Source organism: Talpa europaea (assembly GCF_964194135.1).
Source record: "Talpa europaea genome assembly, chromosome: 16".
NCBI classification, from domain to species: Eukaryota; Metazoa; Chordata; class Mammalia; order Eulipotyphla; family Talpidae; genus Talpa; species Talpa europaea.
The window spans coordinates 46,446,892-46,462,860 of NC_140084.1; the positions used below are offsets into that span (position 1 = coordinate 46,446,892).

The 15,969-nt window shown below is 44.1% G+C and overlaps 1 protein-coding gene across 1 annotated transcript; it reads left to right on the forward strand.

Moving 5' to 3' along the window:
* Positions 1–3,983: 3,983 nt before the first annotated feature.
* Positions 3,984–12,959, forward strand: ELSPBP1 (epididymal sperm binding protein 1; the record flags this gene model as incomplete). The annotated part of the gene is given in 7 exon segments (XM_084257543.1): positions 3,984–4,062; positions 8,779–8,908; positions 8,910–8,914; positions 9,907–10,053; positions 11,401–11,455; positions 11,457–11,557; positions 12,802–12,959. Coding segments are annotated over 7 exon segments (666 nt in total). The 5' UTR covers positions 3,984–3,992.
* Between the last annotated feature and the right edge of the window lie 3,010 nt (positions 12,960–15,969).

The window sequence follows — 15,969 nt, forward strand, 5'->3', positions numbered from 1 at the left end:
TATGCATACAAGAGCTGGGGTGTAGGCCAGAGGTACAGGGGGTGAGTGGGTTCCCCAGGGACAGACTGGGGAGCAGAACAGGTGGATCTACTGAAATACACTGCTGAGGGGAGCAGTGGAGACAGGAGAGGTCTGCTGCACCATGTGGCGGTGGCTAGGAATGGAACTCATGCTGCAGAGGCTGCAGGATAGCTCCACAGTGCTGTGCTTAACCCCTTGTGCCACCATGGAGGCCCTGGTACAATTAATTTTAATAGTATATTCACTGATCCAGGGTATCCAAAGGGTTATACTTTTGACATGGAATCAACACAAAAAAAAATAGAGCAAGATCTTTTACTTTTTAAATATACCATCTTCAGCATCTAGTAAATATTTTCACTTATAATTTATGAAAATCAGAGCTCATTATGACAATCAGAACATTTCTAGTACTCATTAAACAGGTGGCTGGCAGCCATCACACTGGACAGCACATCTCTGGACTCCAGTAAGGAAAAGCCAGAGAAGGTGGTGGTGCTGGGGGATGGAGTGGGGGTGGTGGTGGAAGATCCCTTTCTACACTCAGCAGCCAGGTTATGAGCAATGCAAGGCTAAGGAAAGTGGCTGATCCCAAGTTTGGAGCAAACAGATGGGAAGGGAATTAGCCTGGGTAAACTGACTATTAAGTTCCTGAAACAGACTTACAGTTTCAAGATTTCATGACCCTTTGGACCATCCTTCTGAGGTAAGGGTCACTCTCCCTCTGTGATGAAGGAGAAAGCTTAGATTCAAGGAGATCTTCACGAGATTCCAATGCTTCTCCCTCCAATGACAGTCTAAATATGTATTGAAAGTATGTGTGTGTGTGGTATGTGTGTAGTGGGGTATTTGTATGTGATATGAGTATATGTGGGGTGTGCTTGTCTGAGGGGTGTGTGTGTGTGTGGTGTGTGTCTGTAGTGGGGGGTGTTTATGGGTATGCGTGTGTGTGAAGGGCTTTGACAATAAGGTTTTGTTTCAGACAAGAAGTCCTTTACTGCTGAGGAGCAGAAGGACTCAGTATTTTGAAGACACACTGTACTCCAGTGACCTTATGCCCATGTCCTTCTGAAGTTCTCACAACAGCATTCATAGTTGGACTAAATTCCCCACTTGACAGATGAGGACACGGAAATAATATGGAGGTCAAAGAAGTGGAATAACCTTCCCATGGCCACTCAGCAAATAATTGGAAGGACTGGGTTTTGAACTCTGGTTGAGTGACATTCTCTTTTTATTGATCCACTGTGACATTTTTTATGTAAAACAACCAAGAGCAGAGGCTGTTGTCTATGCTGTCTGCTGGTTACTCTCTCAACAGCATTTTTTTTAATCATTTTGTCCAGTATTTGTTTTTCTCATTCTGACTTACTTTGCTGAATATAATTCTCTCAAATTCCTTACATTTTGTTGAAATGGCTGCATTTCATTTTCTTTTAATGGCTGCAATGATAAGTACTCTGCAGTGTGGATATACCACATCTTGATGCAGTCATCCATGGATGGACACTTAGGCTGCTTCCATGTCCCAGCTATTGTCAATAATGCTGCTATGAACACGTGGGGCAGGTGCATCTTTGTGTTGATGGTTTCATGCAAGAGGGTGGTTAGAGTTTAATCCTTCCAATTCCTAATTTTTAGTCTAGGGATGATTTCTACTGCAAAATAGAGGAGACCTGCTACAAGTCATCCAGTCACCCAGGATTATCCTCCCAGCTCAAGATCCTTAACTTCATCAAAATCCCCTGCCATGTCATATGACATATCTGCAAGTTCTGGGGATTAGCACATGGAATTTTGGTGGTAATGGCTAGTATTCTGCCTACCATGACCTCATATTAACTTTCTGAGTCAGGAACAATTTTCATCCTATTATCACCATCATCGTGTCCATTTTACAGATTGAAGAGCTGAAATCCAGAGCACAGAGTGACTTTCTTAAGCCTGCAAACGTCGTAAGAGGCAGAGCTTGCAAACCCAGGACATGTGCTTTTAAGCATTAGATTATCTCACCTCTCTAGATCTTAGTATATAGGCAAAAAATATTTTTTGCATTTGAATCTTGGGTAGAAAAGAAGGTTTGAGATAGTTAGATTAATGAAGGTATAGCTATTGGGGGTTTGGGTAAGCCAGTGACATAGGCATGAAACTGCAGTGCTGAAGTGTTTAGAGGAAGTGACAAAATTTATCTCTCTCCCATCGCCATAACTAGTAATTGATTCCCAATTTGTATGGCCCCTAACAATTACAAACTGCTATATAGCATCTATAAGTATTTATAATGAGATCTTCAGGTGGATGTTAGGAAAACAGCACCCATCACTGACTGTGCCTTGACTCCAGAGCTACAGCACCCTTCTCTCCTAAGATCAGCAATAATCTGACCCCACCTCCACCCCTACATCCTGGCCCTGGACAAAAAGTCATCCAAAGTGTTTGAAGATGCCAGCACTTAAGGAATAACTTGGTCCTCACCTGAATGTTCCAGCGGTGGGTGTCTGGCCACTAAGTCTCAATTATTGTCTCCAATCATGCCCAAAATATTTTCTATTAATATCCAAGGCTTGATTCAAGTACACTTATTAGCATTTTGGAATGTCATTCCAGATCGACTCCTCAGATCTGCACAAAATCCTTTATGGCACAAAGAGGAAAGCCCTGCAAATATCTAGGGGATGCTGGGGGGAAGTATCCCAGGGGGAGAAAAGAACAAGTACAAAGGTCCTGAGGTACAAGTAAGTTCAACTTAGGCAAGAAATGGTAAGAAGGCTAGAGTTGATCAAGGGAGGGGACAGGGATGAGGAATGAACTGGATTTTATTATAACATGATGGAGAATTTTGAATGAATGAATGTCATTTGTCCCCATTATCATGCATCACTTAATGATGGGATCTGTTCTGAGAAATGCATCGTTAGGCGATTGTGGTGTTGTTCGAATGTCATAGAGTATAATAAAACACACCTGGGTGGTAGCACCTGCTCCACACCCAGGTCTATAGGGACCACTGTTTTCATATGTACGTGGTCTGTCATTGATGTGAATGCCATTATGTGGCAAATGACTGTTAGCCCTCCAGTGGTATACAGTTACATTTAGGACTTTTCAAACATCCACCTCACCAAACATCTCTCTGGCCTCACTCCTCCTTACTCATCGTCCCAGACATTCAACTTGCTGCCTGAACCAGGTAGCTCTTCTACCTCAAACATTTTTCACATCCACTTCTTCTCCTACATGAGCCCCTCCACCACAGGAGCTTCCCCCATGTGGGCCTCACCCTTCTCATCATCTGGTTTGCAGTTTACATGCAGATTTCACATGCTGCTGTATGCCATCACCTAGGCCTGCACTCCACACACTGTAATTGCTAATAAACACTTGTTCCTGAATGAATGCACGAAAGCACGTCTTGGGAGAGTCCGTGCACAGCGGTGTAGACTGGATGAGGAGAGAATGGAACATCAGTGACATCAGGACATTAATGAGAGGAACCTGATAACCTTTAAGGGACAGTTGGTAAAAACCGGATTTTGACAAGTCACAGTAGAGACAGAGAAAAGAATGAATTCAAGAATCATTCAGAATGGATGATCAAACTAGATTCAGTGACAGGTAGGACAAGAGAAAGGAGACAGGGAGAGCAAAGTTGAGAGGACGAGGAGAATGGCGGTGGCTATTATTCTGACTGCTATGACCTCACACGAACTCTCTGAGTGTCTAGAACTTTCTGCCTGGAATGCAGTAAATACTCAGTAAATGCTATATCTCCACTTTCCACCACTTTCCACCACTTTCCTCTCCATAATGACAGTATAAATGTTTTCTTTTCCACAAGATTATGTTATTCTCTCTTACCCTCTGGGGATAGAAAGAGAAATGCCATGCATGACATTAAACCTGCAAGTCAGGAGAGAAAGAGAAGCACGAATGTTATCTTCCTTCACTCTAGAGAGAAGAGGCCAGCTGCAATGAACCAGTGGTCCAGTTACCTGTTGAGATGGACAACCTTACTCCTCTACTTCTCCGAGATGAGTGGAAGTGAGTACAGTGGGAGATGCTGGGAGGATCCGGACACTGGAAAGATGAAGGGGCTAAAGTGAAGATTTCTGGATCCACGTAAGGGGGAGATGGTGTAGGACAGACAGATCTTGGCCAAGCAATGTCACTTCTCTGAAGTCCGTTCTCAACCTATCAAAGAGGAATAAGGGCATTTTGCTTCATGGGGCTATTTGGAAGAATAAATAAAATGATGGATAAAGCATCTTTCATAATGCTCAGCACACACTGGGGGCAGATGTAAATATGTTCGTTCAAAAAGAGGGTGCTATAGGATTCCAATAGGTTGAATCTTCAGACCCCAACCTAGGTTCTCCCTTCATACTCTTTTTTTAAAAAAAATTGTGGTTAAATATACAGAACATAAAATTTACCATCTTAACCACTTTTAAGTGTAAAGTTCAGTGGTGTTAAGTATATTTACATTGTTGTGTTGCCAATCTCCAGCACTCTCCAGTTTGCAAAATTAAAACTCTGTTTCCATTAAACAATTCCCATTCCTTGTCTCCACCAACTCTCAGCACCCACCATCTCCTGGCACCCACCATTCTACTTTCTATCTCTATGGATCTGAGTCCTCTAGGTATCTTATAGAAGTGGAATCATACAGTATTTGTGTTTATGATGACAAATTTATTTCACTTAACATAATGTCCTCTTCTAATCCATGTTATAGATCTGCAAATAGATAATTATATGCTTTGAGAATTGGTTGGTAAATTTGTAGATATCTGCTCACAGTATTCAAAGAGTGAAGGAGAGTATCAACCCAGATTAAACCAAGTCTTAGTGGATGACTAGTAAGACGTAAAGGTAGGAAGAGAGGAAAGGCATTCAGGGCAGAATGAAGGGCATGAGAAAAATCCTAAAGACATGAAAGAATATGGGATAGGGTCAAGGAAATGTTAATCAGGAGTGTGAACAGAGAGGTCAGCAGGGCCCAGATTATGGAGGATTTTAACCCACTTAAGAAGATTAGACCATCTGCTCATTACCTTTCAGATGGCTAATAGTATCTAATATGTATCGATCCTTACAACTCCCAACAATAACCTTAATTCTATGTACAGGGGGTATCTTCATGCTCCCCTCCTCACCTATGGATACCAAAGACTCAGTGGTGTCTGTAATTGAGAAAAAACATCGATGATGATGATGACAATAGTTCATATTTGTTGAGTAGTAATCATGTTCCTGTTATCCTATTCTTCCAGATATGTTGCAGCTATTAATGAGTTTAGGCTTTAAAAAACCAAGGCCAGGGGCCTCCCTGGTGGCGCAGCGGTTGAGCGCTGGGTTGCGGAGCTGCCTGAAGCCTCTGCAGCGCTGGTTCGATTCCCGGCTGCTCACCGGCCACCGGAGGAGGGTCCCACATGGCGCGCAGACCTCTCCTGCCGCCCGCTGCTCCCCTCAGCAGTGTACTTCGGTCCTTCTGCCTGCTCTGCTCCCCGCTCTGGCTCTGGTGAATTCTCTCACCCTCCCGCGCTTCTGACTGTGCCCAGTGCATGTATAAACAAAAACAAACGAACAAGCAAATAAATAAATAAATAAAACATGCCTCTATTTAAAAAAACAAAAAAAAACAAAAAACCAAGGCCAAAATGTCTGAGACCCAGAGCTAAAAAATGCAATATTACTTGAGGATCCCAATTGCATCAATCCAATGCATTGGTGAGGCTCAAAGATGGAGGTCCACCTTTTCCACTCTCTCCCAACCCATCTGTCATTACTACCATCACCTATGGCAGATTGTACAGAGTAAGAATCTGGTCCAGAAGAAGGTTGGGGTTACTGCTGTCTCTTGTTCACCTGTATTAGTAACAGAATAACTGTTGTAACAACTCCAAAATGTCAGTGACTGATACTCACATCAAACTCATGCAACACTTCAATATGGGTATTTGGTGGGAAGCCCTTTTTATTGTGATTCAGCAACACAGGGCCTTTCTTTTGTGTAGCTCTACCATCGCTATGGCCTCTTCAGGGTTCTGTTTGTCAGTGTTTCTCAACCTTTGCATTGTTGCCAGGACATTGACTATTGATGGAGCTGAATGGCTTTGTTCTGGAGGGCTGTCCTATGCATTATAAGATGTATATTTACATCCTTTACTTCTACCCAGTAGACTTCAGTAGCCTCAATTTGTTCCTCTCCCAATTTTAACATCTCAAAATGTCTTTAAATGTTGACCAATGTCAAAGTTATGAACTGGGGGATTCAAAATTGCCCCTTCTTCTTCACTCAAAACCACTGGTCTATATTTTGTTGACAGACAGAGGAAGAAAGGAACATGAAGGATTGGTGCTTTGTTTTTTGAACCAGCTCATGGTGAACATCATTTCCACCCACATTACATGGACTGTAATTCAGTCACATGGCTCCACCCAACTTAGGCAGCAAAGTGGAGCCAGAGATTCCAGTTTGAACCCAGAAAGAAAAGAAAGTGAGGTCTAGTGAGCTCATGGAACTTTTGCTTCAACCATTTTTGCAACAAGAGCAAACACCCATGCACACATGTATACTCGTGCACACACACACACCCAAATAACCTATCCCAGTATTTTACTCAGGGTAATCCATATTCCTATTTCTGATGGAGGGAGGGTGGGAGAGGGGGAGACACATGGAGGAGATGGCAAGATGTAAGTGAGGAGGGGAGCCATGATCCTGGACTAATAGATGGGAACCCCAAGTTCTTATTCTGCTCAACAAAGGGTACAAATTTGAAATGATTCCTTATCATCTGTGGGTCTTCATCTCCTTCTCAATGATCAGAAGAATTTGGGCTAGAACAGCCTTACTTAAGCATATGATGCAGGGAACATCCATTTCTAGCACTACTGAGTAGTAGAAAAAAAAAAAAAACAACACAACAAGGCAACTCAATATACTTTATAGCTCTCTTGCTAATCCCTTGTTGCTTGCATGCTGACTTGTCTGATGTGTCCTTCATTAAAGAAACCTGTTGAACTTTCTTTTACATGTCATTATTTTATTCTGTTGGTTAATTCTTTTTTTTTAAGATTTATTTATTTATGCATACAAGAGCTGGGGTACAGGCCAGAGATGCAGGGGGAATCCTCTGGTGAGAGGATTCACCAGAGACAGAGTGGGGAACAGAACGGGCAGATCTACTGAAATACACTGCTGAGGGGAGCAGGGGGCGAGACAGGAGAGGTCTGCTGCGTGCGCCATGTGGGTCTCTCCCTGGCCGGCTGGGGATTGAACTTGTGCTGCAGAGGCTGCGGATTGCCTCACAGTGCAGTGCTCAACCCCTTGCACCACCAGGGAGGCCCTCTGTTGGTTAATTCTTAAGCATCTGCAAGGAGCAAGCCACTATTTGCAGTTCTCAGGACCCATAATGTAAAAGTAAAGTCCCTGTCCTCAGACAGAAGGATAAAAAGGTCAGGAGTTGTGTTTCCTACATTTTACTCATCCAGTCTCAATATTTGCCCAGGCTGCCCGCCACCAGCACCATCATTTACTCAACAGTTTTCTTTAAATGTGCTCACTTTTTTTCAGCTTCATACATCTATTTGCTTTTCCCCACCTTCATCCCTTATACTCCCTTGTCCATTTCTCCCATACCTCACCCTCTGAGCCTCAGATGCCTCATGTCTTTTATTCACATTCGCTAATTTTTTTCTTTGAAGTTTTTATTGAGGTTACTTGGGTTTATATTTGCTTATATTTTGGTAGTATAGGAGTTCCCTCCTGGTGATGCTACCATTGCACTCTCACCACCAAAGCTCCCATAGCCGACACCACAGTCCATTGTTTTGGTTAGTTTCTTACTTTGCTCAATCATCGGTCATGTAAATGTCCAGTATTTGTCTGTGTCATCCTGACCTGATTTACTCCACATAATCGTCTCCAACTCACTGCCATTTTGCTGTAAACGGAAGCCTTCCCTCTTTCCTTATGACTGATAATAAATAAATTATAAAAGAACAGCTCACACCAACTGTACTATCTATAAAATCACTACTACTTGCCATAAATAGGAAATCCAAATACAAACAACTACTATGAAAACAAAAGCTTACTATTAAATTCTATTCAAAGCTATGATCTATGTAAGGTATTGAGTCTGAGTCCTTCCTAATTCTCTTGGGTTAAAAAGGGACATTGTGCTTCAAAATTGTTTCACATGTGGGCCTCCCCGGTGGCGCAGCGGTTGAGCGCTGGTTTGCCAGTTCCATCCCTGGCCACCAGGCGAGGTCCCACATGGCGCGCAGAACTCTCCTGCCACCCGCTGCTCCCCTCAGCAGTGCACTTCCTCAGTCTGCCTGTTCTGCTCCCCACTCTGACTCTGGTGAATTCTCTCACCCTCCCGCACTTCTGACTGTACCCAGTGTTTGTACAAATAAATAAATAAAATCTTTAAAAAAAATTGTTTCACATGTGACTTTCCGTTATCTTACGTGACTTGTGATCCACTAATATGCATCATGTAGGATGTCAGTAGGGTCCACACTGAGAAGCAGTGGTGTAGTTGAACCATGTATCCATCATTGTTTATGAAACTCTTCCCCAAAATGCCCATGGTCCCAACATATCCTCAGTCCTTGTATATCACTAGGAAGTTGGATGATAGTGGAGCTGGGCAGCCCTCGCTTCACCACAAGAAGCAAATCCAGGCTCATCCTTGGATCACCTGTTGAGACTAATTCCTGCATGTTTTCCCTTTTGTCTTTTAGGCAACAGTGATGCCTGTGTCTTTCCCTTTGTCTACAGAGGGATTGCATACTTTGCCTGCACCAAAACCTATAGCATCTTTCCTTGGTGTGCCACCAAAGTGATTTACAATGGAGAGTGGAAGTATTGCATGAGAAGGTGGGTAGTGTGCTAAAGTGGATTATGAGAGAGAATGTGGGCAATATCATCACAGTGTGCAGATAACTGATCACATGAATATGTGTGTAGAAAAAACACTTTGAAAGATGGAATACTGGCCTCCCTGGTGGCGCAATGGGTTAGGCACCGCACTATGAAGCAATCTGCAGCCTCAGCAGCATGAATTCGATCCCCATCTGGCAAGGAAGAAACCACACAGCGAAGCAGACCTCTACTGTCTCTCCCGCAGCTCCCCTCAGCAGTGTATTTCGGTCGGTCTGCCTGTTCTGTTCCCCACTCTGTCTCTGGTGAAAACTCTCATATCCCACATCTCTGGCCTGTACCCCAGCTCTTGTATGCATAAATAAATAAATCAAAAAAAAGAAAGAAAGATGGAATACGAGTGTTGATCACAATGCCTGCTCTAACGGTCCAACAACCTGCTTTTATTTTTTAATTTTTTGAAAGATTTATTTATTTATGCATACAAGAGCTGGGGTACAGGCCAGAGGTGCGGAGGGTGATAGGATTCATCAGAAACAGAGTGGGGAGCAGAACAGGCAGATTGACTGAAATACACTGCTGAGGGGAGCAGTGGGCGAGTCAGGAGAGGTTTGCTGCACCATATAAGTCACCTCCCTGGCCAGGGATCGAACTCATGCTGCAGAGGCTGCAGATAGCTTCACAGTCCTGATGCTTAACCCCTTGCACCATCAGGGAGGCACCAACTTGCTTTTAATTAAGTCTCCTTCAGCCAGACCATCAAGGGTTCCTGTAACTATGACCACTGAGATTGGAATCCTATTTGACAAGCTTTGAGGATGAAAGGACATCGACTAGACTTTCTTCATTAAATGCTTGATGAAATGAATGTATAAAGTCTCATCCCAACCAGATGAGTGTTCTGTACTTTAGTGACAGATGGATGGATTGGTGATTGAAAATGAATGAGTAAAGAAAATCAAATCACCCTTGGACTCCTTTCCCTCTAGATAATGCCCGATGTATCTTCCCCTTCATCTATAGAGGAAAATCCTACAGCACCTGCATCACAGATGGCAGCTTCTTGGGAAAGCTTTGGTGTTCAGTCACCTCCAGCTTTGATGAGAAGCAGCAGTGGAAATACTGTGAAACAAATGGTGAAGTAGCGGAACAAGGGAGGCGGGTGGATAACAGGGACCCTCATGAAAAGGTGGTGGCAGGGTACAAAGCAGAGCAACTAGGAGAAATCCTTTAGGAACCAAGTGTCTTTTCAAAGTACACCATGACCATCACAAGAGACAAGAGTGTCCTGAGGCCATGTTCCCCCAACCCTAACGCTAATGAAAAACTAGTTACCCTGACAACTAAAACCATGGCCTATCATTGTGATATTGGTTTCCAAGTATTTCTGTTTCTACCGTGGACAATAACAAGATTCATCCAATGTTGGCTGCCTCTAGCCTCTCATCCTAACTCTATACAAACTCTTCATAAAGACTTCCAGAAACTCCATATCTAATATCTCTTTGGCCCTCTCCAATGAAGCCCTGTGATGTTATTTTTTCTCCCATCCAGTGGCTAGTCCAAGTAAAATTAACTCCTGCCCAAGGTCATACTCCTAGGTGATGAGATTTAATGTGTTCCCACTTAACATTGTTGCCCCCATAGAGATGGAAATGTAGGTGAGGTACCTAGTCATAAGCAAACTTAGTCCTGTATAAAATCCTAATTATGTTCTTCCCTTAACACTCAAAAAATCTTAATCCCTTATAAAAATTTGTGAGAAGGATTCAGAGTCTTCAAGAACAGTCTTTCAGGGCCTCCCTGGTGGCGCAAGGGGTTAAAGCACCACACAATGAAGCAATCCGCGCCTCAGCCTTGGCAGCATGACTTCAATCCCCAGCTGGCCAGGGAGCAACCCACATGGCGAGGCAGACCTCTCCTGTCTTGTCTGCTGTTCCCCTCAGCAGTCTATTTCAGTCAGTCTGCCTGTTCTCTTCCCGCTCTGTCTCTGGTGAATCCTCTCACCCCCTTCTCACCCCCCTCTCATCTCTCTGGCCTGCACCCCAGCTCTTGTATGCATAAACAAATGAATCTTTAAAAAAAAAAAACCCAAAAATTAAAAAAAGAACAGTCTTTCAATACCATTTCTGAAAAGTTGAATGATCTGATGTTGATTGAAATGGTTTTTCAGGAAGTTCCTGAGAGGAGTGATAAAGTCATTTGCAAGTTTTATGTTCCCTAGTCAAGAATTTCCTGGAGAGATGAGTAGAATTGGTTTGACAAAGACTGTGGGACAGTAAAGCCTTGTGAGTGTAGACAGTAAGCTGTGTGGGTGTTGATGGTTTGGGTGCTCTGTAAGATGGATCAAGGGCAATGCTGAGAGTAATCACTATTATATGGACTTCCACGAGCTAAAGCACGATGTTTGGTTTGTGTATGATAAATGAAAGCTCTTTTTCATTGTCCCTTCTTGACTTGTAAACTTTCCCCTTCATTTTCAGAGTATGGGGGGAATTCTTTCAGCAAGCCCTGCATCTTCCCCTCCATCTACAGAAACTGTGATCTCAGAATGCATTGAGGATGAAAGCAACAAGCTCTGGTGTCCAACCACAGAGAACATGGACAAGGATGGGAAATGGAGTCTCTGTGCTGACACCAGTAATCTGGACCCTGCTCTTCTACTCAGCCCCATATCTAAATAGTTCTTACTTTGTTGGGTGGTTGAGGAAAAATGCAAGAAGAATATTCTGTGACAAGTGAATACTATATTAAATAGTCATATATTCAAATAGGTTAAAATATTCAGGGTCCCTATAGAAAGTTTTCTTGGAATACAGTCATGCCCATTCCTGGAGGGACAGTCTGTGGCTGCTTTCTGGCTACAAAGGCAAAGTCCTTCGGTTGTAGCAAAGACGCCATGATACTCAAGTCTGGAAATATTTATTATCTGGCCCTTTGCAAAATAGGTGGCTATAGAATCATCTTGACCTGTTAGCCAACACTTCTTAACAGGTCACCTTTGGATCCCATTTTGAGTTTGGGATAAGCAGATGTAGATTGGATGGGGTGGGAGTCAGGGAGTCAGGGAAGCTGCCACTCACAAATGAAAGCACAACCCTTCCTCTTTACCATTCCTGTCAGCAGATCCTGGTTTGGGTGGCCTGAGTCCTGGGACAGGCTCTCTCTTTTAAGTCTCCCAACTCTCCATTTGGGTCTTGCATGAGCCTGGGGATTCGTGAGCTAGGATTGGGTTATTGAAGTTTATTGGGTTCTGAATCCGTGGTGGATCCATCGTGCCACGGTTTCTTGGGGAAACTGGGTGCCCGTGAAGTCTTTGGGCACATTTTCTCAGTGGGTCAAAAACATATAACCTGGTTTCATGTGTGTTTCTGTTCAAAAATACCTGATATGATGTACAGTATTCCCATTGAGTTCACTGCCAACAGCACTGTAATTTATGCCTGAACAAAGCTCAACTCATAAGAATTTTCTCTGTGCAGCGCATCGCAGTATTGCTGTGCTTAGGACAGTCCCCACTCCTCCCCCAGCGCTCTGCTTGGGGCAAAGAAGGGGCTTCCTAGGCTACCTAGGAGGGAACAGAATGGGGGCTGAAAGAAAAGGCAGGACTTCGCCCAGTGGGAATTTCACGAGGAATGTGGGTGACAAACTTCTCACCGCTCTGTGTGTCCACAAATGACAGCAGAAGTACCCCGTGCTTTGATTTGGGGGTTGCAAAGAAATCTTAGTGAGTAGGCAAGCTGGCAAATTTGGGATCTGTGAATCAGGAGGCCCTCGCAGGCCATGGGCCTTGCCCTCTGACCCCCATAGTTGGTGCCCACTCCATTCCCTAGGAGAGGGTGGAGGCTTGCCTATCACCAATCATCCTCTCTTCTTCTCCCTAGGAGTTTCCTCCTTGGTGCCAGGCTTTCCCTGCCACTTCCCGTTCAACTATAAAAACAAGAATTATTTTAACTGCACTAACAAAGGATTAAACGAGGACTTTTTATGGTGTGCAACCTCTTATGACTATGACCGGGACCACACCTGGGTGTATTGCTGATGCAAAGGTAGGTGAGAGCAGGGAGCACCCTTGGGTGTGCAGGGCTGATGAGCAAGACAAGCTCCATTTCCCAAAGACGAAATGAATTCCCCAGCACCTACATGTATGTCTTGGGGGTTGGGGTAGGAAGGGTGGGGACAAGGGCAGGTAAGGGGACTGAGGCTCCCAAAATAGAAATTGGAAGACTAGAAGAAACTGGGGTGCCTATGTGAAGCAAAAGAACAGGGGAAGGAGGTGGGCACACTTTTTCAGGCCCAGAAAGGTATCATTCCAAGTTTTAGATCTGAGAGATTTTAGGGGGTGAAAGATTAGGAAAGTAGACTTTCTTCAATAAGAATACGAGATGAGAAGATAATCCCTAAGGGGGATAATCCAGGCTGCCCTGGACCCCTGTAATCATGGAGCCACGTGTTACAAGCATCACCCCCACCACCGAGCAGTTAAGTAAAAGACAGGGTTTACTTCCTTGCCTGACTGCTTGGGTGCCCTCCCCCATCTCAGCCTATAAGCCATCAAATATATTTGCAGAACCAACTTCACCCCTCTTTTTTCTAACTTTCCCTTCTGGCTTCAGTGGTCTAAAGGCTATAGGGATTCTTTCTACATGTCCTCCGTGGGTCAACTGGCCCAATCACTCTTTAATTTCTAAACTTTAAAAGTAAGGTGAAGCCATTTCATCAAACGTGTGCCCAAAACTCCACCACCCCTTCCCCTCAGGAAGGGAAACTAGTGTGGTTAGCCTTTCACCATACACATGCAGTTTATGTATACATGACAGCAAAATTAGGGATTCTTCCTGAAATTAGACTTGGCCATGAAAATTATCTTCCCTGAACAGAGGAGAGGCAAAGAAGTGGGTTTGGGACTCTGGGGACCATCTCAGGGTGGATATTAGAAATACCTAGAGCTCCCTAGTCCATGGGCAGGACTGAAAGCATTTTCAGTGCCCAGCCTGCATCTTCTACCCAACAGAGAAAAGCTGTCTTCTTGCAGGTACCTCTCCCTCAAACTTATCACAAGAGGTGAAGTTGGGGCATTGGTCAGAGTATGGACTTTCTAGCTCCAATGAGACAAGTGAGGGGCAGAGGGTGTGTAACTACCCTCAATTCAGCTGCTTCCTCTTCCTTGAGTCTTGAAAATCAACATGAAATCATAAGGAAAACAATAACATTGAAGTGTTATATAATGCAGGGTAGAACAGCATTGCCTAGGTCTCAGCCTTAAAAATCAACATCCGTATTTGCTACCTTAGGCTCACTGCTAAACGTCTAGCCACTTTTACTGACAACTGACATTGCCCCTTGAGTCAGTGCACACCCATTACCTGAATGTTGAATTTTGATTCTATTTTCAAGATTTTCAAGGGGAGGAGAAACATCTTCAGAGGAAGACAGACCGATGGAACCAGGAACCTGCTTCACCCTTTTCATTGCCCCTTTCAAATAGTCACTTCTAGAAACACTCTGTCTATTATCTTGCCTAATCATTTCATCCTTTGAGGAGAACAGAGGGAAAATGTGGCATCACCACCAATAACGGTGACCGAAATTAAGTTGGCAGCTCTCTTTTCCTCATCCTAGAATGAGAGCTTTCTGAATGTGTGGTGAGGGGAACACTGGTGACTGAGCTGGTGTCTCATGGCAGGGAGACAGGACTCTCAGCCCAGAAACCCTGGGAAATGTTTTTGCAGCCTGCTCTCTTTCTGGGAAATCCAAGATTTGGGTGAACAATGATAGGTACTTATTAAATCATTAATAAGTTGATATATAATGTAGGGTAGAACATCCACTACAATACCACTTATCCCTGCCCCATGTTCGTGGCAGACAACAATAATGAATTATAGGGGCCTCCCTGGTGGCGCAAGGGGTTAAGCACCACAGTACGAAGCAATCCACAGCATCTGCAGCACACCAGGGAGCAACCCACATGGCGCAGCAGACCTCTCCTGACTCTCCTGCTGCTCCCTTCAGCAGTTACTTTGGTCAGTTTGCCTGTTCTGTTCCCCATTCTGTCTCTGGTGAATCCGCTCACCTCCCCCACACTTCTGGCCTATACCCCAGCTCTTGTATGCATCAATAAATAAATCTTTAAAAAAATAATGGATTATAGAATCTACTTCTTGTGAGCCCAGATACAGTTTTATGTAGTTATTCCCTGTCTCCTCCTTCCCTTTCCTTTCTCTACCCTTCTTGCCTTATCCTCTTTCTTCCTTCTTTCCCTGGGGTTTTGTCTATTATATTTTATTCACTGCTATAGCCCTTGCTTGGAAAATTGCCTTCACCCAGCAAGCTCTTCATATAGTGCTATTGAGTAAATGAAGTGTGGAAGGAGGGAGAGATGGGAGATGAAGAAGGGAAGAATGAATGAAAGGTATGAAGCTTACAAAGAACATGGTCTTAGGACCATTTGCAAACTGACTGAGAGTGGCCATGGTTGGCATTAGGAAATATTTTATTCTGTCTCCTACTGCTGTCCATCAAAATGATAGACCATGAGGCTACTGGACCAATCATCCATTCAATACACTGACTTCATATTCCCCAAGGGAGGAAAAACTTGGAGGAAGGTGTGAAATGAATCCTTTATTCTGAGGGCATTTCTGGGAGGAACCTGAGAGTGCAGCTGGCAGGCAGAGGTGAGGAAGGTGGAAGAGATCCTTCTGGCTTCATTGTCACCATAGAGGGGTGGAGTGGACTCCTAGCTAACAGGGGTGACCTCCCTGAGCAGCCCAGGACAGACAGGCATGAAGTCCAGGGACGGCTTCCTGGCCACCTGGTGGAGCTGAGGATTGGGAGGATCCTGGCCTTTCTGCAAGGGATTAATTCTCCAGTGATCACCTCACCCTAAATCTAGATAATCCAGCTTTGTGATTTAATTCCATGACCTGCATGTCTGACTCAGAGAGAAGGAAGTAGAATGTCAGAGGGAGGGAAATACACTGCACTTCCAGGAAATCCAGAAAAGGGGAGAGTAGGCTTATTTGATGAACCATCTCTAAGCCAGCTGA